Source organism: Triturus cristatus, chromosome 5_1 (genome assembly GCF_964204655.1).
Source record: "Triturus cristatus chromosome 5_1, aTriCri1.1, whole genome shotgun sequence".
NCBI lineage: Eukaryota > Metazoa > Chordata > Amphibia > Caudata > Salamandridae > Triturus > Triturus cristatus.
Genome location: NC_140587.1, coordinates 719,579,331 through 719,605,118, shown reverse-complemented (window position 1 = coordinate 719,605,118; position 25,788 = coordinate 719,579,331). Strand labels below are relative to the sequence as shown.

The window sequence follows — 25,788 nt, the reverse complement described above, 5'->3', positions numbered from 1 at the left end:
TCACTTTCAGTAAGATGACTCATCCCGAGCCGTTTTCATTAAAGCAGGAGTCCAAGAAAAGTGAATCTTACAACACTGATCCCTTTTTATAAATGTCCACTGAATGACTTTGTTTGTTATAAATCGTACAATTTTTTAAATGTGTCTTATTCATGTTCTAAATGAGATTTTAAAAATATTTATATACAAAAATGTTATGTAAATAGATGGAATTAGGTGCAATTGTTGATCTGGTAAGAGATCTAAATAAATAAAATTAAATGCAATTGAATCTTACAACACCGTCACTACTACTCAAAGTAGGCAACCTGACATGTAGTTCAAGGTTGTGGCCAACGTTGTGGGCAATTTTCCAGTGAATTGTCCATTAGAAGATAAAAATGTCTAATTGCAGCCTTCACTGATACTGCCCAAAAAAAAAAATAGTTTCTTTGCCTTTGTATTTCTGTTATGGTCAGACGATTTTCTTAATCTGTAAAATTATTTACTAACCATAATCATATTTGTGGGACCTGTTTTTCATGAATATTTTGGTACTTTAAATACTTACAAATCACAATCTACAATACATAGAACATCATTAATGGTTAGTGATGAATACTTGGCATGACCACACACAGAGATGACACAGATTTAACTGGGCAGTGCCAAAGGAACTGCAAATGCCTAATATCACAACAGTGCGGAACCTGATGCCTGGCCTATGACATCATAGTTTCTCTTTAGTCAGCGTTTTGTGCAACTGTGTCAAGCGAGGTCATCAACTCGGCTCCCTATTTGTCTATTCATATTCCAATTTGCAGAAAGCAATACATACCCACCTTCATGATTTTTTTTAATAAAGACTGACACCGTATTTAATTCAACCAGTATTAAAACTGAATTCTTTCATTCCACCGGGTCAAAAGTAAAGTCAGTGTTTTTGATGAGCTCTCAGACTACAAAAGCCCATTGCCTGGCCAGAAAAGGGATGCATGACCACAGGAGCAGAGTAGACTCTTTCCACCCAATAAACTGGTACAGTAAGTAGTAAGAAGAGAACCAAGGTCAAATTCAGATTTTTTGGTCCAATGAACTTATCAGTCTTGAAGAAATAAAGGACGAATTGTGAAGGATTTTCCTGGTTTAAGATCATTTATCATTTAAAATGGTGAAATACTTGTACTTAACTTATTGAATGGTAAGCAAGTATGTGTTAGTGTGCGCACATGTGTTTGAAATTATGTCCTCATATGTTTAGGCCTAAAATATAATCGTGAGCACCCACAAGCATTTGTCAGAGGAGTGGTCAAGGGAATAACATGAAAAAGTGACACTCAGATGTAATCTCGTGACTATTCAAAATGCATATCTCATTAAGTTAATTTATGAACATTTGCATAACACCTAAATAGACCAACAAAAAAGTTTTCTAAATTCTCCAATGTTCATAGGTTGGCGAGGTCATAGGGCGAAAGAACATAATAAAGTGAAATATATCAAAGTTCAAATAAAAAATATTTGTAAAGTTAAATACATGTGCAATAAAAACAAATAAAAATACTTTACAGTTGAAAATAAACATTTCCTAAATTAAATAAAAATGTTTGCCTTATATCCTAATCCTTAACATGCTTATTTCACATAATGCGTTAAGAAAATGCACACAGTCGAGGAGACAAATGTGCATTTTATTAAATACTACACATTTACATCTGTCGTTTCTGACAGTCGTAGTCGTATGTTAACACCTGTTTGGGCAGGAAAGCTGACAAAATACCACGAGAAAATACCATAAAAGGTTTAATCACTGTCAGACAGATCTATTGACTGCCGTACATTATTGTCTTTTAAATTGACTAGATTTAATAAAGATATCAATTTTGGGAATTTAAAAAGATCCCTAAGCCTGCATATGGATGTGAACAGGACGTCTGGAATTATGAGATTCTACAGTCGCAACGTTTTCGCATAGTTGTAGATTTGCTGCACATTCCACATACCACCATCTGCTCCATAACTTGCAAATTTTAACAAAAAACTAGCTGCAGATCAAAAAGAGCAATATGTACTAAAAACTCTGCAGTGTGAGTTGCCGAGTAGTAGCAGGCCCTCTGCAAATATTAACTGGTCACCTTACAGTGGCTTGCTGAATTTACATCTCTAACTGAGACTAATGAGGTGAAGCCTTTGACCATTGTGAACATGTATACAAGTGACAAAATAATGAATTGATACTATTCCAAAATGTACAATATAACTCCAAACAATTCTGTTTGCCACATAATTTAGTCAACTGTCCTACACAATTGTTCTTTCCCTGCAGCACAAACTCAGGGGCTATGGATATATACATAAAATGTGGCTGACCGTGTGGGAAAATAATCACTGTGTAAATTAAACTTAATCTTCACTGCACACTATTTTGAAAGCCATATGCCTGTTTTTATGCCTTTGTAAATACAGTGTAACCTACACATGTGTAAATGCCACAGTTGTAGAGCCATACATCAATCAGAGAATAGTCCTAGTTAAGGAATTGGACCCTCTTCCGTTTATACAGAACGTTGAACTTATTTTAGTGGCCTATGACCCATTAACGTTTTTTGTTTTTAAAATTTTTAAATAAAAAGATTATGTTTCACCAAAAAACACACACTAATCCTAAATAATCACCTCTAAACGTGCACTCATCCCTCCCCAAACATAGCTACACTTCCATGGTGAAGCAATAGACAAATAGGTCATCTGCCAATAAACCTCCTCTTCGTGGCTGCGCAAGATCCAACATGTTGTGCCATTTTCCTGCCTCTGCAGGTGCGTAAAGTTTTCTTTCATAACAACCGCAGCACTAATGGAATGAAAAACTGTGCAGAGCTGTTTTCCCTCCAAGATCTGGGTGTGCCTGCTTTATAAACACATTATCGTTTTGAAATATCAAAGTTCTTCAGGAAGGCAGGAGACAGAGCTGCTGGTTGCCGCACAGGCCAAATATGAATTACATTTGGTTAAAATACAGACCTGCCCTAGCCTGTTTTAGAATTTAATATGATTCGCCTCAACTGGCTCCTCATATGTTCAGAAATGTATATTTAAAAAAAGCACCTACAAGGATCCTCAGATTCAGAAAAAGCTCTACTAGACATTCTTTAAATTGCCCCGCATGTTTTGATTCTTGTGCAATCACAACTGCAGGGAGCAATTCACACAAAGAAGCATCTCAAAATACCTGTCTGTTCAATCAATGCTGGCTACGAAACTAACGGAGGGAGCCCTCTGACCAGTGTAAACTGAAGTCTCAAAAAAGATACCTGTGCACATGGCATTCATGCCCGGTGCAATTTTGCACGCGGTTGTATTGCATTGTGCTTACTATCCCTGGGTAGGTGCTGAAGCACTTTTAGCTGGGGAAGCATGCTGCTCCGAAACCTAAGGTTAGTGGTGTCTTCTTCAGTAGTTATTGTTGGTCAGTTGAATTAGTCTTGTGCTCATAAGGACACCATTCCATGCATTTACTCCAGTTTCTACGAGGTACAATAAAGTTAATAGGACTTCTGTAAATTTGTTGAAATCCTTGGCAGTATTGATAAATGAGCTACAGGAGCTTAGGTGCTGTAAGGTCTCAGGGGTAAGGAGAGGTTGTGATCTTTGAAATGAGGTGTGGCCAAGTTGCAGAAATACAATAGGGATTAAGGCAAGCATGCAAATGAATGGGTGTAGATATACACTTCTGTGTAAAAACATGCGAAGTAAACAGCACTAAAAGTTGTTGCCCCCATTTTAGGTGATTGCTACATTTTACACAAGCGGTTTGTTAAAGGCCTCGGAAAAGTGGGCAAAAGTGCCAACTAATAATTGCCCTTGGAATAATAAACAGCACTGAGGGTCAAGAAAAGAGCTTAATAGCACGGCCTGATGCAGGCCTGCAGCTCGAACCTGTTCCAAAGTCGAAACTGTTTGGTAGTTCCTTTTTCATCATTTAGGGTTCTGGGAATTTGCATTTCAGGTCTCAGTATTGAAGACCCAGTTTCTGGGATGAATATTCAATTTTTTAACGAGGCCAACAAGTAAATTAAGTAATTGCGTTGGAAAGGTGTGTTTTATTTTAAAAGCAGCTCTAGCGTCTGAAATATCGAGTCAAGTTAAAGACAGAGAAGAGGTCTGGCTTTCTTTTGGGACCGAACCCGAGTGACATACTAAGTGATAGTTGAATACGGTACTTAAATAATGAATGTGGGTCGAACAACATTCGCAGCTGTGTCCTTGGCACTACATGAGTCCTATTTTAGGTCACAAAACAACAAAACACTTTCTAAAACCGTGACGGGTTAGTGCACTGCGAGTGTTGTGAACTCAACAGCGGGCTGACATTAGGACATTTCTTGGACAAAAGAAAAATGGTATGCTTAGTTTTGAAATTCATGGAGCAGGGACACCACAAGAGAAAATGTGAACGCAGTGATATGCCTGAGGTATGCACATGATAACAAAATCCCTGGGAGGATTACTCAAATAACCAAAAATATGCCGGGGGTTTGTGCAGATTTTAACTGGGGGATGGAAAACGCGTTTTTTATGACACACCCTAGGTCAGCAGTTTGAAAGGGGTCAAGCAGAGCAACTGAGAAAACCCTGCTAAAGTTCACAGAGAGTGCAGGCCACAAAGGGAGAAAGGGCAGCTCCCACGGACGGGGAGGGGGCACCGGAGCACTCAGCCGAGATCTTTTCTCCAAAGAAAACATGTCTGCGGGATGCAGTTCCAGTTTGTCTGTCAACATTCCTTGTGTATGCCCAGGGGACAGAGAGAGCTGTCCCCCACCGAAGGCACAGCAGGCCGCCGACACTAACAGCAAAACAAACTAATTCACAGCAGACACTAAAAAGAATAAATGCTTCAGTGACTTCTTACGTAGTGGATGGCCACAGTCACAATGCTTACTCATCAAAGTGTTGCCAGTTTAGCGCTACAAATGTGTGATTACGCGCAGAGCGCTAGAGTCTTTTGCAGGGCTCACAATGCAACAGTCTCAAGGCCCCACCTTGGTGTGAATGGAGACCGGCGCCTGGGAAGCACCATTATCACAGATCACAAGATATCCCGAGGCTGGCCAGCATTTTCAGAACGGACAAATCCTTGTCTAGTGTTTATGTAAATCGTCGATAAGAACAAAGTGATCTGGATTCCAATCCCGCGTTCTGGACTTCTCCAAAATAACGAGTAGTTCTGAGCAAACCACTTTTCTCACTGTGTCCCAAAGCATGGATATCGGTAAAAAAATAATCAACATGAAATGAATCTGTAAAGCGCCTGGCTAGTTTCCCATTAATCATGCGGCAGCCTCTCCACATCACACGCTGGTTCCATCCAGACCACACACTAAACACCGATCTTTGAGCAGCACCTCACATTAGAGATGCTCCTGCTGCATTAAAATGGCTCCGTCTAAACTGCGCCGTTGCTTCTCTGCGCTAGATCCGCTATATCAAATACCTAAATAAATCAACTCAAAGCACACACGTAACAGGATAAAGCACACACAAGCTGCTAGCGACAACTCGAGCTTCACTTACAAAAGTTAACGCAAGTTTCAAACCGTAATGCATGCTTTACTCTACAGAGCCGAAGCCTATCAGCGCCTTCATGGCCGACCATGGACACGCGCCACTAATCCTGCGGTGACGCCGGGAAGGCCGGTTCTTGGGGGCCCAGTGAAGACACCAGCCCACGCTTACAGTGCTCCCTGGGCTGCTCACTTCTCCCTGCAGGGACCCGTAGTCCGCCAGTCACTCACCAGCAGCAGCAGCAGACAGAAGCGTTGCGAGCCCCGGAAACTGCAGGTGGCCATGGCACGATCCAAGGGGTGGCAGAGTTCAGTCCTGACTATTTGGCAGCGCCTGCCTCGCAGCGGCACCAGGCGAGAACAGCAGAGCGAGACGGACGGACCTTCCCAGACGCTCTCCAGAGGCAAGTGCCAGCCGCAGCTTCCGCGGTTACTGCAGCGCCACCACAATGGCAGCGGGCGGGCGTGTTTTTTTTACATTACACCGCCGGTGACTACCAGGTAAGTAGCGTGTCTTCAGGGTGGGGCCGCGTTTGGTGCTGGCGAAACACACACCACCTTAGGTTTCTGCACGAAACTTCTTTAAAAGTTCTCCTCCTCCCCTGCTGACTGCGACGGGCGCGGGGAGTCTCCCGACCTGTTGGTATTGCTCAGGTTGAGGGCGTCGCGCGGCTCACACCCTTTGGATCTTGGCGGAAGAGGGGGGATTCTTGATGTGGTACCCTTTACTGACGTGGGAATCTCCGCCCTGTTTCGCATAACACGCCCCCCAGTACTTTCTGTGCCAGACTTTGTCTGGAAGTCAGCTGAAGTCTTGCGCCGCGGGGCCAGCCGCACACCTGAGTGACGCGATGACGCCATATGCTGGTGTCCCCCACTGTGCCTCCGAGACCGAGAGTCAGGCGGTAGTGGAGCCCGCGGGCCTGTATCATCAGCGTACATACAGCCCAACCGAGTTGCATCAGCCACGGGAACGGCTGATTCGCCGATACATAGTTTCTGCGTTGTTCAGGCTTATGAATCGCAATGTGACAAATCTTTCTCTATGTCACCCAGTCCATCAGTTTCACGTGTTCGCAAACCCACCCTCAACTTATGTGTTTGTTGTAATCGTTTGGGCGAGGAGCGTAGCACTAGGTGGTGCAGTAGGTGAAGTTACACCGGTGCCCAGTGACCGGAGGGGCCTAATGAAGTATAACTAGGGATGTTCAGAATGCTGTGTTCATGTACCAACCAACAAGGGGTTAGAGGATCAATTTCCTGGCTTGCACTAGGGCCCATGCCATGTTTGGCACTGCTTTGGGAGTGTAGGTTTATTTTTTTAATGACGTTTTTGTTGATGTTTTTTTCTCCATAACATGACGATCGTAATGGTACCAAGGCAGGCTATCAGTTGTCTAATCCCAAAACCTACTATATTCTCCAACATTTATGTTTTTGCCAATAAATGTGGTGACAACAGCGGGAATTTTAAATAGCATGACAAGAAAAAAGACACGTTTAAAAGATTTCTGAAACACGCCTTGACAATTGCATTATTAGCAAGTAAGTCAAAGTCAGAAAGAACTTTATTTCGGCAGCTAAGGCCATACAAGTAAACACAAGATACAATAAAATACATAACAAATAGTTCAAACGGAGATATACGCATTAAAACAAAGAATGTCTGCATGGGTGTAATATAACGTAACAATAGCAAAGAGAGTGCAAGGCAAATGTCTCATGATTGTAAAAGAGCCGGACATCACAGACAAAAGCAGCACAGCACAATGGCCCATACAACTCTGGGTATGTATAAAAAGAGGCAAGTGTGGTTGGTGGCTGTACAAACGTCCGTTCAAGAGATACAGAATAAAATAGAAAGTGCTGTTTGATACCAGACAATTAGCAATGCGATCAGCCATGTCTCTGGTGAAGGAGGAGACCTTCCTTGGTACCAGGCACATTGCACCCAGGTATTTGGCAACCGCACAGGCATATAAAGGTTGACAGTCGCATCTAAGAATTCGAAGGGCAATACAATGTCTGTGTGCGCCTAACTGCCTACAAATAGGCGATAGCCAAAAGGAGCATGGGCGGGCATAATCTGGGCATGCAAAAAGAACTTGAGGAACAGTTTCCTAGTGAGAATTACAAGCTGGGCAAACCAAAGATTCCAATGCCAGTCATGTGGATGTAAAAGATTTCAGTTGTAATGCTCCCACTCTAAATTGGAAGCACAACTTACTGTGCAGTGGCACAGTGTTAGTGTCCCTGAAATGCTCAAAAGTACAAGAAGACTTGAAATCAAAAAACTCCAGTGACAAAGTGGAACTACCAGCTTTTTGGACGTCATTGGACATTACATCTAACCAGTAGTGTTTTATCAGAGATTCCTTTGAAGGAATATGGCCACCACTTGGTGATTCCCATAAGTCTTTCATACAAAGGAAGATCAATGTCTTTTTGATGTATAGAAGCCAGGTAATTTTATTTAAACAATCTGCCTTGATGACGTCCTGCAGGGCAGCTGTCAACAAAAGTGTGCCTCCCAGACCATAAATTTACATAAAGGAGAGGAGTTGGCCTAACGGCGAGGGCGGTCGACCTCCAATCTGGGAAACCAGGTTCAAGTCTCGGCAATGACACTGAACATCCTGTGATTCTGGGCAAATCACTTAATCTCCCCGTGCCTAACATAAAATGAATGTGTCCTCATGTAACGCAACTGGTGCTATGTAAAGCTCTCTGATACCCAATACCATGTCAAGTTTGCGCTATATAAAACTCCAATTAATACATGAGTCTCCTTATTCAAGTCCAAAAATTGACTTTTTATCTTTCGTTGTTTTTTTCTAGATGAAAAAATACTACCCCATACTTAATTTTAGTTCGAAAAAAGAATTTTTGCCGATTATTTGCCAAGTTGTGTGTTTATATTTTTTCTTACTCACATTATATACACATTTTTTCATATACATAGACTATTTACACATTACACCATGACAATACAGGACTGTTGGTATTTGACATTATTTAAGACAACGTACAAAACTTTAAATTACACAAATGTTACATTTACAGAAACATAAAAATGACTGACAGTACAGTTCTACATTATTTATGTACAACACATATTTACAAACTCCTCACACCTCAAATCCTTTGAGGATGAATCCTGTGTGTAACAAAGCATCAAATGTTATAACTAATGTCCATAGGATGGTTACAGTGGGGACATAATTTCCTCTGGTCCTCTATATTATTTATGTGTCAATACTGTTCCGGAGCCCTATAGAGGTCAGAGCAGTTGGTGTTAGGCCGGGGTATCATTCCAAATTACGATTTCCGTGATGCAGTACCGCTTGTGCCCTGGCTATAGAAATAATTGCTAGATCATGGCCTCAATGTTGGTTATGCCGACGTGTTTTGACCTTCTGGTGTTGACCTGGTCTGTTATTAGGGGGAAGGTCTTCTTCAGGGCAAATGTTCTTGTAGGACACATTTTCCTGTTTGATAAATCGGTTGGAGCCTTATATTGTGGAGTGGTCCTTACATAGAAGTCTGTCTATCATGCCAGATTCAGGTGGCTGTGAGCCTTGTGAGGCGGCTTCTTTAACTTTGCTTCCTCGTTTTTCTTAAAGTCACGTTTCCTCCGTTCTCTTCCTTTTCGTGTGGCGGTGCTCCTGTCATTCTGCTGCTACACACTGTCAGCATAAAAGACAAGCTCAGAGGTGGACCATAGTCTCTCCAGAATAGTAACAGGCGCAACCTCGTTTCTCCTTCAATCCTCTTTACACCCAAGCCCAAAGGGTTGGAAGGGATAGTTGGGGGCAAAAGGGCAAGGGTTCTTAAGTATTTGTTCTCAGATCTGCTCAGTTTGTTTGTGCTGGAAAAGATCCAGAGCTCTGCTCCTTACAGGGCGGAGCCCAGGGCTTTGGCTTCATAGATCTGAAGAGCGGGTGCTATGGGTTTGCTGAGAGAGGCACCGTGCTCTTTAAGGATGACCCCTACTATCTGTCTATGCTTGACAACCATCTTATTGATGTGTGACTTCCATGTCAATAACAAGCAGGACCCCATCCTTTACAACAGAGTCCTTTATTTTAGCATTAAACGGCATATATATTTTTATATATATATATATATTCACTTAAAAAACCATAGGTTTCACACAGGTTATAGTTAGGTGGACATTTCACTCGTAAAAAACCAATGAAATTCCCCCGTTATAGTTAGGTCAGATAACTATAACTCGCGCGCCCGCAATCCAGTGCTCATGACATGGTCAGTGGCATCACTCATGACATCACTGATGACATCATCCTTGTGATAGAGTGGCGGTCGCGTGAGTTATAGTTATCTGACCTAACTATAACGGGGGAATTTCAATGTTTTTTTACGAGTGAAATGTCCAGCTAAATATAACATGTGTGAAACCTATGGTTTTTTAAGTGAATTTGCTAGGTTTTTTAAATGCTAATTCCTAACTATAACGTGTGTGAAACCTATGGTTTTTTAAGTGAATATATATATATATATATATACACAATTGGTGTATACACAGAATGGAAAAGAGCATGAAGTGAAAAGGCTGTTTTTGGAACATAACAAGGCGCAATCCAGCATCAAGAATATCCTTTTAAAGAATTGGCATATCCTGAAAAAAGATGAACATCTCAGAGAGATTGTGGAGAGAGGACCACAAATAACCTCTATGAAAGCAAAGTCCTTGGGAGACATTTTAACATCTAGCCATTATGATCGAAAGGAAGAGCAAAATAATTGGCTTCAGATGAACATGGGAGGCTTTGTAAGATGCAATTCCTGTAAATATGAATCAAACTGTAAAAGTTATCAAACTTTTAAAGGTCATGAGGTGTTTATCAGGGATATAATCACGTGCAATACAGACTATGCCATTTATGTCTTCAAATGTGGTTGTGAAAAACTGTATGTGGGCAGCACAATCAACAAGCTGAAATGAAGAATTTTACGACACATAAGGGTCATAAAGAATAGTGAGAGGAACTACCAGATGGCCTGTCACTTTGAACAATTCCACAATTGGTCTTTGTCAACATTCAGCTATTGTGGCATTAAACACATCAAGGCCCACCCAGGGGGAAATGGCCAGGAAAAGGAACTGAGAAAGCTAGAGTCACGGTTAATATTATCCATAGGAATGGAAATACCTTGGGGCCACAATACGGATGCGGAGCTTTATGTCAGTTAATGAATATGAGACTGACTACAAATCTAGCCTTTTAACCTCAAATATGAGACTGTGATATATGAGAATGACTAAAATTTGGGACTATTTCTGAAAATTTAGACTCTTATCCCAATGCTAATCTTTCTTTATCTTCTCTGTCTCTTTTTTCACTTTCTCTCTTCTGGATTCCATTTTTTCATTCTCTCCTCCTTCTCCTTTCCCTCACTTAGGGGTTTGTTCGTTGTTGTTATGGAAGTGACAAAATGTAAAAGTATTAGGAAAAAGAATTTAAATATACTTAGGAGAGGATTTTTTAGTAGAGCACAGGGCACTTTACATATATAGCACCTTATCAGTATATTGCATTTTATGTATGATTATAATGCATGAAATTGCTTTGCACATCTTATAGAAGGTCGAGCAGCAAGGCTGACCTCCACACAAGCAGGAGTTACTATGCATTTTAAAATACCCTGGGAAATCCAGTACTGTTGAATCTGTTAAAATCAAGCACCTCGCAGTTTAGGAGGCAGGAGTTGCCATAGATGTTAGAGTACCCTGGGAAACTGAGCATTGTAGGATCCTTGAGAACCAAGCACCTTGCACTTTAAGAACAGGTATACTCTAGATGTTGATCATTACAAGGAAAAATATTAAGCATCAAATGATATGTATGATTAAAATACAGATATTACATTATACAAATTATGGGGGGGGTCAATCAGGATGGGTGACCCCATGTAAGTAGCAGGTGAAATATATTTTAGAATACCCTAGAAGATCTAGTACTGTAGGATCTTTTAGAACTAAGCATCTTGCACTTTAGGAACCAGGAGTTGTAATATATCTCAGAGTACCCTGAGAAATTAAGCACTTTAGGATCTTTGAGGATCAAGCACCTTGCACTTTAAGAACGGGTATACTTTTTATGTGGATCACCACAGTGAAAAGATGTTAAGCATCAGATGACATATAAGTATGCAGAAAGGGTGTATTTTAGCATTATATTAAGAACAGAGCATATTTCTTAGTTTGAGCTGGTTGTGTGAATTGTCTTAAATTGGTGATGAATCTTGACTCTTACCCATTTAGTGGAGGTCTCATGTGGGAACTACTGGGACCACAAGGGCCATTGGAGGCCCGCTGCAGCAGTAGCACCTCCCTGATGCCAGGCCCCGTCAGAGCGGAGGACGCCCGAGTGTAGCAGACGACGGTGCATCGAGGAGACCCGGGCACTCGCCCAGGTCCGCAACCAGGAACTTCTCCGGTAAAGAAGGGTCCGCTCCTGCCGCCTCTGGGTCTCATTCGTCCTCACTGGGGCCCCTGCCATCTTCTGGAGCAGGGGGGGTGGGGTGTCACGAATCCTCTCTTGCCCTCTCTGGGTCCGGTCCATGGTGATGTTTCCTCTCTGCTGAAGGTCCCCTCTCACCGCCCAACCCAGGCCAGGCCAGCAAGGAGCATCTGAGACCCGGTGCCACCGGTAACTAGCAGCAGTCATCAGGCAGAGGCCTCGGTCCCCGGACCCTGAGAGGGCGCCTCGGGGGGCCAGGCCCCAGTTCGGCTGCGTTTCGGCCGCTAATCGGCTCCAAATGCAGAGGAATCGGTAGCTGATCCCCCCTGGGAACTAGCGAGCAGGCAGGGACGAGGCGACCCGTGACAAAGCGCTCAGGAACACTGAGACCGGCGATGCAGATGAATTTGGAGGCGACACTTCAAATGGCGCCTGTGAGCTGAGATGGGCTACGGAGCCCGTGAACCTCGGAGGAGTACGGAGGGAAGCGGCCTGAAGGGAGTACTGACTCCACAGGAGTATGCGAGTGCCGACGAGGGACCGTTCCGACACTGTGATGGTAGGGAGGAAAGCCGGGGGCCGCGGGCAGTGTGAAGCAGGCCTAGCGGCCGGGCTGCCTGGTGAATGGTGCGGTCATCAGCAGCAGTCGCACCGGAGGGCGCTAGAGAAGTAGAGAGCCCCCTCCCAGCTGCCAAATCAGATTCTTTGGTGGGCCCTGACAGGGGTGAAGGCCTTTGAGACCCAGCTGGGTGAATTGGAGTGCCTGCTGAGGTGCAGCACCGTGGGAGAGTTGAAGCCTGCATAACAACTGCACGGAGCGGGGAAGGGGAGCCCAGGCCATTGATTGGAATGGGCTGGATCGATGATTGTTATTGGTGAGACTTCGCACAGGGCCTGCAAGATTTGAAGCCCCTGCGCAAGACACTAGAAAGAGCAGCGAGACCCCTGAGGAGAGAAGGTGGGAGTGCGAGGTGGCACAGGACGGTGGGAGGGGCTATCCAAGGTATATGCCAGTGACATTTAAACATTTAAATAATCTCCTTTGGATGTTCACGAGTCTGATCTGCCTGGACTGACCTGTTCACTGATACCTGAGATGATGACTCCACTGTGGAGATGCTCTCGGTAGGAAGCCTGACGTGTGATCCCTATCAATTGTCTTGCCTTCCAAGAGTCCTAACTGAAATTTTCCTTACATAATCCTATCAGGACTGTGCCTGACATCAAGATGGCGTCTGGAATTCAGTCGGACCATAGTTTCTCACCCCCCCCCCAATCTGACAATCTCTGAGTACTTCTGATCTCCATCATGACAGCAGAGTCCGAGCACTATGTCCCACACCCGGTGGAGCTGCTCTGTTCAGCTTTTGAGGATATCGGCCTTGGTTCATCCCTGGACCGTCACCTACCCAGCCGGACTTTGGGCGCAGTTTTTCTCCCAGTCTCCCTGTCTCGCCCACCCCCCCCATCGTATTTCTGTAACTCTGCTTTTTCCTTGTCTCCTATTTATCTATCTGTTCCCATTTAGCACTCTTTCTTTCTTTGTCTTACTTCCTTTGCTCCTATCCCCTCTCACCTGAATCTTTCCCCTTGCCCGCTACACCACCTAGCACCCTGTCCTTTTGTGCCCTTTGACTAAGCACTGCTTCTCCCCTTGTTGGGGAAAGATCCAATATTTATACTCTGGAGTCTCAGTGAACTCGCTAAGAGAGTCCACAGTGCCTAGGGAGCCACTCACACTTGAGGTATGGTATGGCACCCCTTGCCAAAGCACTCCCTCTCCCCTTTTTGGGGAAGGATCCAGTATGTAGGCCTTGGAGTCTCAGAGATCCCTCTGAGAGAGTCCACTGCGTATATGGAGCCTCTCGCTACAGAGATGGGGAAATTATACCACTTCCCCTGGGATCACAGCTTACTGGACCTTGGACGCAGCTCTGACTCATCTACCGGTTTGTGTCCCCGTCACCCTCCCCCTACTCTTTCCATGATGTGTCTCTCACCCTCCCCATCTCTTTCCCTCCTCCATTCTCTGTCTACTTCCCCTGCTCTTACCCCCCTCCCCTGAATCTCTCCCCTTGCCTTCTTTTTCCCTTATGTATATGTCCTTTTTGTTGGTCTCGACCTTTCTTGTCACTATGTTGCCAGGCTCTAATAACTGTGTAACCTTTGTAATGATGTAACCTGCAATTATGGTCTGATACTCATGTAAAGCGCTCTGATACCTCCGGGTCTAGCCAGCACTATATAAAACCTTTAAAATAAAAATAAATTGCAAAATAGTACTTGGGTGCACTGTATTATAGGAACATCTGTAAACAAGCATTGAGAACATCAAAAATTACACACATTTTGGCACAATCAAATTAATCGGATGCACTATGCACTTTAAATTGTATAAATAGAGGTTAGGTAGGCCATCCTTATATGGGCAGGGTGTGGGACGGGTACATAGGACACATTATGGGTTTGGATAGGGCAGGGTCTCCGTGGGTGAAGAGAGCTGTGTCCTGTGCCTTATGTGTATGTATAGAAAGAAGCACAAGTTGGAAATAACAACGTACACCTAAGCACCAAGTATAGATGTGTGCAAGAATCCTTTTTGAAAGGTCCTTGAGGAGGGATTTATCTTGATATATACAAGCAAAATTTTCATAACGGATGTTTTGTGACAACAAATGATTGTTTGTGCTTGTACCTTTTCTAGTTTAAATTAAGAAATGAGCTGAAAAATGTCATTTTAAATGACTATGCAGTTTGAATTCGTACAATAGATATGTTACAGTGAAAACCTGCAAAAATCACATGAAAATGAGATGCCTGTAAAAGAAATGAACTGTTGGATGATTAGAATCTATACGGATAGAAACATGGTGGAACTGATTTACCAATTTAGAAAGTAGGAAATTGCTGCTCTAGTGTTGCATGGGTCATCAAAGTGGAGGAAGGACTGGCAATATATTGTTGCACACTGCAGAGTTGCAGAGTCAGTTAGACCCAGTTAAAGGCGTCAGCCAAAACTCATTGGTCACTTTATTTTAATTAATTAGTGCTCTTGTGAATTCCTTGGAGTTCACACATGAAAAATGAGAAACATTTAAAAAGAAATAGAATTAAATACTTCTCGGACAACGATGTTCCATGCTGTGCCGTAGCATTTGGTGTCTTTGAAGTTTAACGCCATGAAGGGGAATAGCCTACTGATTTCAAAGGCAAATTGAGTATTGGGAGAGAAGTCTATGCTTGTGCTGTAAATGTAAATGTGCTAGTACTTATATAGCACACAGCTACCCCGGACCGGGGTCTCCCGGCGCTGTATTCATACCGCTAGGGAACCCTTCCTGGCGTTCCCTGTGAAATGTCCACTCCTGGGCATCCCCAGGGTGAAGCCAGGCATCCCCAGCGCTGTGGGGCCGTTGTGGAGATTAAGCAAGCTATTGCCCAGAGTTGCAGCGTGGGACCCATGATTAGAATAGGCACTGAGGCGAGACTATCCGGTCCGCGGAATTTATAGCCCGAGACCCTGCCGCGACGGGAATCGAACCCTAGTCCCGGACCAGTGCTCTGCATCGAGGTCTGCCGCTCTAACCATTGAGCCACACTTCTCCACTTACAGTGCATTTTTGAAGATGCCTCAATAAGGCATTGAAATGGTAAAAAAAAACTCTAGTCACAAAACGGTTAGATACCGGGGGGTCAGAGGGAACATGTTTAAAGACCGCACAGGATTGAATCCCCCAACAAAGTACTAAAGACACTGAAAATCCTGAGGTCTGAAATAACAAAGAAGAAAGGTGGTGTGTGAAATGAGGAACAGAAGCCTAATGTACGTGGTGAAAGGGCAAACCCTTAGAGACGTGGTCATTCACTCACCCCGGGTAACAAACCCCATCACATGGGATTTTCATCCCAAAGAAAAATCTCAAACTCTCAGGGGGCCATAGGCCCCTCTACGAGAGGTAAGAGCTTTACGATGTTTTGTGTTTTGCACTGAAAGGTGGACTAAATACACAAATGAACTGGGTGTGAGTGGGGGGTGCAGTGCTGATGAAATAATAGTGCAATAGGAGTGTGTTAAAACTAGTTACGGGACGGCCAGGAGGAATCTCTTGGACACCGCCGTCCCGATGCTAGATTAAAAGGAGTGAACGCCCCACTAATTCAATGTAATCAATGGAGCAATGTATAAGATAATGGTCAACATGTTTCAGCCGTGGTGCCTAACTAGGCTCGGCTTTCATCAGGACCTGGTAAGCTACTGCAGAAATGGACAAATAACGTATCAAAGGATATAGAGGGCACCCTCAAGTTGCTTGTAGGGTGTGCGTCTCCTCAATGATTCATACATCACCCGTGTAAACTGGGTGGAAAATGGACCTCCACCTGGCAACCGCTCAGGAAGGAACACCGCTCTCTCCGTCGGGGAACCGGGCTGGAATGAGCCTGCAGCCTCAGGATTTTCAGTGTCTATGGTAAAAAAAAAGCCTTCTACTACAGTGTATTTGTCATACTATGGGGCTAGGGGGCAGACACAAGCTACTAGACTACATCCGTGAGGGTTAGTGTCATTTGCCTCCACTGTCCAAGCATCTGTCCTACTATGGCTATGCAAAACTGGGCTACCTCCTTTAGCACATGACTCTCAATGGTAGATGACCAGGCGCTGGACCTTTCCAGCATATCATGGTCTCTTTTTCTGACATTCAGGCCACTTACACTGGTGAAGGGTGAGTGGTTTATTGGGAAAGGGCAACACGGCGGGGGGGGGGGGTTCCAAAACCCAAAGTAAATGTCTGATCAGTAGCACTAACCTGAGATATATGGCCCAGCAGGAGCGATGCACAATGAGAGCCCTACCACACCCTTCAGTGGTCTACAGAGTGAACAAGTCAAGGCTCACAACCGGAGATCCCCAAATGAATGAGGGATGGGACAAAATAACAAACTGACCAACCGTAATCCTAGCGTTGTCTACACCTGGATCTACCTATCAATATCTTCCTTTCATGCTTCAAGATTCCTCCTTGTGCGATCTGTAAAAGGATACACACACATGCAAATATTTGTTTAGTTCTTATACATCATTATTAGAAATGGGGTTGCTGGTTGGCAGAGGTATGCACACAGAGGTATGCACCCTGTCCAAGCAGGAACCACCACTCTAGTCAGGGTCAGTTGATACACACTAAAAGATAACCTGTTCTCACCCTCTGGTAACTTGGCACAGAGCAGTCATGCGTATCTAAAGAAGAAATGTGTAAAGTATTTCTGCAGCACACACACACACAGTAACACAATGAAAACACCACAAAAATACTCCCCAATGGTTTAGACAAATTGACAATAATTGTATGAGTACCTTGGATGGAGTAAGCGTTGACATCAAAGACTCGATGTGAGGGGCAGAGGAGGCATTGCATAGTCGTCAATCCCTTGCATACAGATGATGCGTCAGTTCTGATTCGCGCAGTCGATGAAGGCTTCGTCGCTAAACCCTTTTATGCTGCAGGTGCTGCATCATCATCGAGCCACACTGCCTGCCATCATTGAGCCATGCAGTCCATCGAAGCAATGTCATCAATAGAGTCGTGCATCATTGTCGAAGGGCAATGCGTCTGTTCCGATCTGTACAAAGTCGTCACTGCGTCAATTTTTATGGTTCTGAACAGCATAAATCACCTTTCAAGTGCCCAGGACTGAATTGGTACCACTTGGTAGGGCAGGACTAAAAGATGGCAGAGTCTGGGTGCTGTTGCAGGTTTGAAGAAAGTCTTTGAAGGCCCTGAGACTTCAGAACAGAGGTCAAGCCAGCAAACCCTTGAAGTCATTCTGGGTTCAAGTGAGAGGGGTCCAGTCCTTGTCCTCAGCAGGGCAGAGATCAGCAGGCACCAGGGTAACCCAGCAAAGCAGAAAATCAGTTTTCCCAGAGCAGCAGCGAAGCAGAGTGGCAATCCTTGTAACACAGCAGTTTTTACCTCTGGCAGAGTTCTTCACAGGTCCAGTATTGTAGTGTCTTGGTAGGGTCAGAGACCCAATACTTACACACTGTTGTGCCTTTGAAGTGGGGGTGACTTCAAAGCAGGCCCTTGAAGTGTGCAGGCCCCCCTTTCATCCCAGCCCTGGCTCCAGACTATCAGTGGAGGGTAATCAGCCCTTTGTGTTGGAAATAGGACACTGACTATTCAGGTGCAATAATCAGCTCCCCCTCCCTCTTCCTGCCCGAGAAGAGCTATAAGAATGTAGATGAATGCAGACGGGTTCTCTGTCACACCCACCCTTCCTGTGTTTGTGGCTGTCAAGAGGGAATGCACTAAGTGTAGCAGTCAGCTACCTCAGACGTGTATTGGGGACAGGCTGCAAGACACACAGAGCAGTAAGAGCAGAGAATTATCCACTTTCTAAAAGTGGTATTTCCAAAACAGTAATGTTAAAGTAAAGAGAATTTATCATTACCATTCTAAAGTTATTAAACATGATGCAACTACTCCTTTCTAATCAGGAATTGCAGCTTAAAAATCTTTTAAGGAATTCCAAATGCTAGCTTATGAGAGGAGTAGGCTTCGCAGTTGTGAAAAACGAATTTGGCTGTTTGTCACTACCAATAAATGCAACACTTAAAAGTACATGTTCTACCTTTTACAGAGCACCCTGCCCTTAGGGCTACATAGGGCCTACCTTAGGGGTGACATATGTGGAATAAAAAGGGAGTTTAAGGCTTGGCAATTGGTTTAAAATGCCACGTCAAAGTGGCAGTAAACTGCATACACAGGCCTTGCAATGGCAGGCCTTAGACTGTTTTGAAAAGCTACTTGTGTGGGTGACACAACCAGTGCTGCAGGCCCACTAGTAGCATTTAGATTACAGGCCCTGGGTATATGGTATACCACTTTTGAAGGGACTAATACTTAAACGAAATATGCAAATTGGGTATATACCAATGTCACCATGTTTAGGGGAAAAGCGCATGCACTTTAGCACTGGTCAGCTATGGTAAAGTGCTCAGAGTTTTATGGCTTACAAAAAGATACAGCAAAAAGAGGAGGTAAGCAGACAAAATGTTTGTGGGAAGACCACTCTAAGGATGACCGGTCTAACCATCATACCATCACATCACAAGTATCACATTTACTCTTGGTAATATTAATACCTGAATGACAAACTTCGATTCCTACAGACAAAATTATTACTACACATGTGAGGCCTGGTTGACGATTTCCAAGTGAGTCACCAAACTCTCACTGTTTGCCCAAGAACAGTTCAAATGCCTGTTATGAGTTCTGTTTTCAGTTTCCAAAATAATGTAAATAAATATTTCGATGTCTCTTTAGAGTTCAGCTTTCAGTTTCCCAAAGTGCACAACTTCATTTCTTGAAACTCTTTTCTATCTCCTAGTCATGTTTCTTAGTCTCTTTCTTTCTCCTAGGTTGTGCTTTTCAGTAGTTCTCAAATACTATGACTCAGCAAGTTCTAAAATGTCTGTGCTCATGAGTACACATGATCTAAATCGAGACAGTTGGTTCAATACCTTAACTTGGTTGTTTTTTCTCCTCTCCTACAGATGACCTCTGCTGATGAACGCAAGCTGGATCAGTGGGGCTCTGGATGATTGAACCTGGTGGAGTGACAGAAGGATGCCAACAGTTAATTTTTCCGACTGATCTCTCTGGACTCACCGAATGGCTAACAAGGGTGTGGTTCATATGGTGGTATATTTATAACCTTCTTAGTCCAAGGTGGCTGCTGAGATTTCAAAGTCTTGTGCAGCTTATTCTGGAAGTTTCTAGGAAGTGCTGGAAGCTTCTAACAGGTTCTGGAAGCGTCTAGCATTTTTTGGAAGCTTCACAGTTCTCAAAGTTTCTAGCAGGTTCTGGAAGCTTCACAGTTTCTTTTATGTGCGTGCAAGCCAGCTTGTTCCAGGATGCTTTTGCCACAATTATAGATCAGCATCATGCCTAATGTATTATTTTCCCTTGAGTTCCCTGGCTCGATTATGGGTACAATTCAGTGGTGACATGACACATAATCAGTTTTATATGCTAGTGGTGCCTGTTGCTACGGATTATGGTGCTTGGTATCTCCATGCACTTCCGATACGTCCCCCATCCTATGATCTTGCTTAGTGTTTTCCTGTAGGGGGTTTTCAGGGTCAGCTGAGATGTTGTTTTCTGTCACCTATCACAGGAGGCTGATGGGTGGGGAGTCTTAAACAGGTTACCAAAATAAAATGTTTGTACATGGAGAAAGTGTGCTCATAAAACAAAGTCACTGATTAGCTCACTTGCACTTGAAAGTTGTTTTTCTTGGGCAGCACTACTCAAATAATACTGAACTTGTAGGCTCTGATTCAATTGGAAACACTTGTGGTTTGAGGGCTCTAGTGTGCATGTGATATTTAGGTAATAAGTTAAAAAGGGGAAGCAACTACTCACCCACTCTAGGCGGAATGCTTTACCATAGCTGTAGCTCCTTGGCAACCACCAAACTGGGGCTAGTCAGGCTAATCCTGAGCATTTGGAGTCCTATTGTGATTGTGAGGTGAAGGCAAAAGAGAGTAACTGTCTCAACTGCTAACATTGTATTCAGAAATATAAAACGCTAATCCTTTATTAAATCACTTTTTCAGGTCGATCCTACACAAGGTTTGGAAACAAGACATGGGAAGTTATACTGATACTCCCCTCACCACCCTATTCACCTTTACATATTTCAGCCCTGGATTGATGCAAAATATATCTATGGCTTTCTTCAGGACCATGAGACCTTGCCTATACCTAAGACTATCCTAGATTTTAGGGTTCAGAAATATTTTAACAATCAAACAAATTGAACCAGAGTTTTTGCGACCAATAAAATGCTAAGTACATCTGGTCCAAAGTTTGCATTTAAGTTGTTTTGCTAGCTATGGAGAAGGTTTGTTACAGGATTTCACCAAGTAGCTCCAGCAATTTGTTTATGAACTCTTCATGGTTGACTCCTCTACCAAGAGAGCAGGTTCCATGTGCACTTTAAGGAGTATAAACAGAATCCTGGATGGGCTCATGTTGCTGAAAGATGTGCAGTGTATGTCTGTTTAGAGGTGCTGGATGTGTATGAGGTAGGAATTTGTATAATATTTGATGACATGTGACCAATGCATATTTTTATTGAGATGCTACTGAAAAGTTTGCAAAACATAAAATGCCTGCCAAAAGCTTCAGAATCGAGTAACAGTTGCATGATTTGGAGGTGATTTATAATTTCTTAATTAGGCTGAAACTTTCTGAATAGCCCCAGACTTCTAATGTTATTCTCTCAATTTATACCAGATGACATAATCCGCTAATTCCCTAATGATTTGCTGGCATTCTAGAGTTTACAAATCGAATTTGTGAGCTTACTTTTCAACTGGCTTTCCAAACCAATACTCACTGCCTTCTCTCTGTCACAAAGCACTATTGTTTTAAATCAAAACATTTATGAGTTCCAAATGTTGCTGGCATTTAGTCAACTATTATATTAGTGTTATGTGCAAAGGCAACAGTAACAGAAAGTTTCATATTTTCAGTGTCTGCAAAAGAGAACATGCTCATGCCATGCTTCATAAGACAGCTATTGGTGTAAGCTGTACGCTGATCTTATTTTATGCAAATAAACTTTAACAAGGAGGTAATTTAATTTTTTTAGTTCAGTAAATTTGTATTGACTTTTACCAAAACAATACAGAAAATACAGTAAAGCATAGAAAAACCCTATATCAGCGTTCACGTTGTTAATCAGAGAGGGTAGAAGCTATTTGTTTTGATAATATTTAGGTAAGGATGCTTACAGACTTTACAATTTCAAAAACAGAAATGATAACTCATAAATAATACCGCACATATAAATATTTTTTAAATAGAATTCTGGTAGTGTAAGCAAACTGAACTAGATGTATGAAAGCAAAATATCAAAACACATGCATAAAAGCCGATTTAACGGAGCTGGCTGCCTTCTTCATTCAGTATCCCTCAAGCATTGGCGTTTGTGTAAAGCAGTGTGTTCGCAAGTGAGTAAAGTGACAGAGAATTACCGTTAGCTCGTGTGCCTGGGTAAGAGACTCCCCGGTCATTTTGACTGAGAAAACCTTTTCTGAAGTGATCCTGAATCAGAGACTTACTGTACAAAAGAGTACCTGTGCATATCAGGGAGGGTGACTTTGAGGGCACAAGTCCTATAAAGAGAAGTGGGGGAACTGACCAAGTTGCAGGCAGTATCCAAGTGACATCATGACGCGTGCCAACAAAGCACATGACGTCACGACATGTGAGATCTCACATGGCATCACAGGAATGCTATTTATATTGTTATTTGTGTAAATTTTGGGACAGACCCCCCACGTTCCGTAGGTCTAAATATATCACTGCGATTATGACAACATGCTAAGGGTTTCTTGCCTTAATTCTTGTACCTTTACTTTCATCCCGTTTTTTCTCCCATCTTATTTTTCTCCCAATTTCTACCTGTGAATATGTATATAGTTGTTTACACTCTTATAATGTTCAGGCATACACTAATTTTTGTCCTGATGATGATCCCGGCATCTATGTAAATGGGATCGAAACGTCGTCGACTGCCTAAACACCATGCACACAAACAATTTGTATACCATGTGTAACGGTTGTGCTGATTATCACGCTTGTTTTATTGTTCATATTATACAACAAGCTTTCCTTTGTTTTGCCTGAAATTGTCCTTTGCGTTTCAGCACCTTGAGACCTTTTCTTTACTCCCTTGCTATTGGATACAGGACTGTATCCCACTGTACATTGTTCGTTTAGCACTTCGATACTTGTTATTATGTTTGATTAAATCATACTATCCTGCTGGATAGAAAAATATAGAGCCGATTCTGTTCTATATTCATTACCTTGCTTCAATTCCTTTGCGACAGGGACCATTGTTCTCTTTAAAAATCTACAAATATAATTAATATAACATAACACAACTCACTTTCCAGTTCCAATGAAGAATCTCCAGCAAGTCCAATGCCAGACCAGTTACAACAGGTCAGCTGATCTAGTTCAACAAAAGAGTCTTCTGCATGCTTTATTATGAACCGGAGGGCAACCAGAAATCAGCTAGCGCTGAATCTTTCATAGTACTAAATCATAAGACTTGGTAAAGGCGGGTCACCCTCTACCCACATTTCAGCAGTCTCTCATCTATTACCAAGCCCTGCACTCACAAGTTTGTGACTCTGGTTGTCTTTCCTCTGTGGTCAAACTTCCAGCTGTGCTCTGAGCTCCAGTGTCTAGCATGCCACCCACAGGACTTCCCATCACTTCAGGGAGTCTGTGTCCCAGTCTTGCAAGCTTCAGGAAGCACAAGTATGCATGTGTCAAATCCGTCACTTTGATCTGCAAAACCATCTGATGCAGCATCTAGGAGAAGTGGGGTTAACACCCTTATTTGATTTGCCACTACTAGTTACTTCCCAGTTTGCCAGTGGTTTTTCCTGCAAAGATCCCACTAAGTAAGTGGTCAGTTCAAAGCTTTCGAAATATTACACTAGTAGCATTAAAAAACTGGGCTACCCTTGTTTACCCCATTTACATTGATGTTCTCCAATGCAGTACAACGTATGGCACCACCAACACTGTTTTAGTAACCTCGGCTCTAAGGTTTTAATGGAGAACAAGCTGAAAACATATATCTTTCCATTTTCGCATCCAAGATTTAGTAGTACTTTGAAAGTTCTACGTAGCTCTGCCTAGCCCCACCATACACATGCCTCCCTGATCACGCATCAAGCTTCTTAGGAAGGTGGCTGTAACTGCCTCCTCCACCCTAACACTACAGACACCTGCAAGATCCTGCATACGGAATACACCTTTCTGTAGCCCTCGCAGCCAAAGAAAAAGCAGGTTGTGGCCTTTGGCTGTTAAACTCTGGAAGTACATTGCCATACAGGAAACACTTGCAGCTGAGAAACCAGTTAGTGATTATTTAGCAGAGAAAACCATGGGAAATGTACCAAAAAAGTAGATTTTCTCATTATTATCCATTTCTAACTAATGTATGCGATTTGAGACTTTTTACCATGTGAATGAAATATGCCACATAGCTTGTGTACATATGTCTGTGATCATAGCCCTTGTGTCAGTATTCCTCAGTCCCATTTTCTTGTACCTTTCACTTTCCCAGTATTATTCGGTCCAGCGGCCGGTTTAAAGGGGTGTTTCCACCACCGTGTACAAGGACACTGATTCAACAGGTGACATTGAGGGGTACACTCACAAAGGGAACATCTTTGCCAGTAGCAGGTGACATGCCATCATATGTCATTTATAGGTTCATGTATGGATCACCTATCAACTTCATATGGTTAAGCTATATATATCATGTAGCTGTGCTTAAGTGTTGCTTGTTGCTGACGTCTAATGTGAAACAAATCTTAATATAACATATACATAATTTGTAATGGCTGACACTTAAACACTTCACCATTATCTTGCCACTCCTGGTGACCAACTGACTGATGAAGATGCCATATCAATGACTAGTGTAGGGTGGTAGGCAATCATTTGGGATAAAACTATCCACCTACAAGCTGCCATCTCGCAGCCTACACCACTGAAGAGGATGACATTGTTGGTCCTATCCTGGATGACAGTTCCACATAAGATTATGATTGTTGAAAATGACCATTATTTGAGTGGCATTCCCCCTGGTTTTTGCTTTCTTATGCTGAACCTGTTTTTGTTGGCCATAGGGCTCTGCTCACTTTACTCCTGCTAACCAGTGATGAAATGCTTGCACTCTCCCTTTAAACTTGGTAAAGTTGACATATTTCTAATTGGCACATTTCATTTTGTTATAAGTCCCTGTATATGGTACAGTTGCGGCTTGCCGAGGGAGTGCTGCGGGCGGTAGGGCAGGACGGGGAAGGGGCAGGATGGGGGATAGTAAACTCCGGCATACGGAGGTACGGAGTTAAATAAATAAATAAATAAATAAAACAATCTACATTGCGCATGCTGCATCGCCAACTCTGCGCAATTTGTGAAATTTATATTGCACAATCATATCTATCATTTTAAATGTGCTATGGTGCTTTTCTTCATTTATGCTTGCCAATTGTTGAATTAATTCCCAAGCATTAAGATATGCCTGAGCCTTTTTGTTTGTTCATACTCTGATTAACACAGAGTTTGTGTTCCCACTTTATTGTTGTATCACAAATTCTCCTAATATTAACTTATTCTTACCAGGCTGGAGAACGCAATATAAATTTCATTGTATTTATATTTATTGGTTCTCCCCTATTCCTTATGAGAGGGACCACTGTGTTTGTAGCATACTTATACTCAAGGTCCTTGACCAATCCTTTTGGGTTTCCTTGTTTGTTAATAATATACTTTAAACAACTCCAACAGGAAGCAACAGTTATGTCTATAAAATAAATTGTAGATTCATGTACCAAGATCCTGGCTTCAGCAAGATGGTATTATGCTGTATCTAGTGGGGATGCTGTGTGCCATAAGGAAAGTTAGATCCAGAAATCCAAGATGACTGCTTTGTCTCAAAAACGAATAGGAAGTTAATGGCCTGTCGTAAAATGTAGATCAGGATTGAGGTGCTCTTGTGTAGTGCATTCTGTCTATGCATGTGAATCCTCTCTCCAGACAGCCCAATGCCCTACAAGGACCTCCAGCCTTTCCTTTCCCGACATGTGCTCAGCGTGAGTACGTTTGCTGTGTCTTAGACGGTAAGCTATAGCTCCAACCGGGTTTCCTGACACTGACTTC

The 25,788-nt window shown here is 42.9% G+C and overlaps 1 protein-coding gene and 1 long non-coding RNA gene across 3 annotated transcripts in view; one reads left to right on the top strand and one right to left on the bottom strand.

The window, feature by feature from the left end:
* DSC2 (desmocollin 2) overlaps positions 1 to 6,493 on the bottom strand; it is a 121,196-nt gene extending 114,703 nt beyond the window's left edge. Inside the window, exon 1 of one of the 2 annotated variants that reach the window (XM_085605711.1) lies at positions 5,772 to 6,493. In XM_085605711.1, the coding sequence (XP_085461837.1) occupies positions 5,772 to 5,825 (54 nt within the window). In that variant the 5' untranslated portion in view covers positions 5,826 to 6,493. Of the gene's footprint in view, positions 1 to 5,550 lie in introns of both variants that reach the window. The other variant, XM_085605712.1, reaches the window with a different exon arrangement.
* Positions 5,905 to 22,876, top strand: LOC146831411 (uncharacterized). The gene is made up of 3 exons (XR_014961568.1): positions 5,905 to 6,041; positions 19,581 to 19,711; positions 20,646 to 22,876. It is a non-coding gene; the product is annotated as an uncharacterized LOC146831411 (long non-coding RNA).
* Positions 22,877 to 25,788: the final 2,912 nt, after the last annotated feature.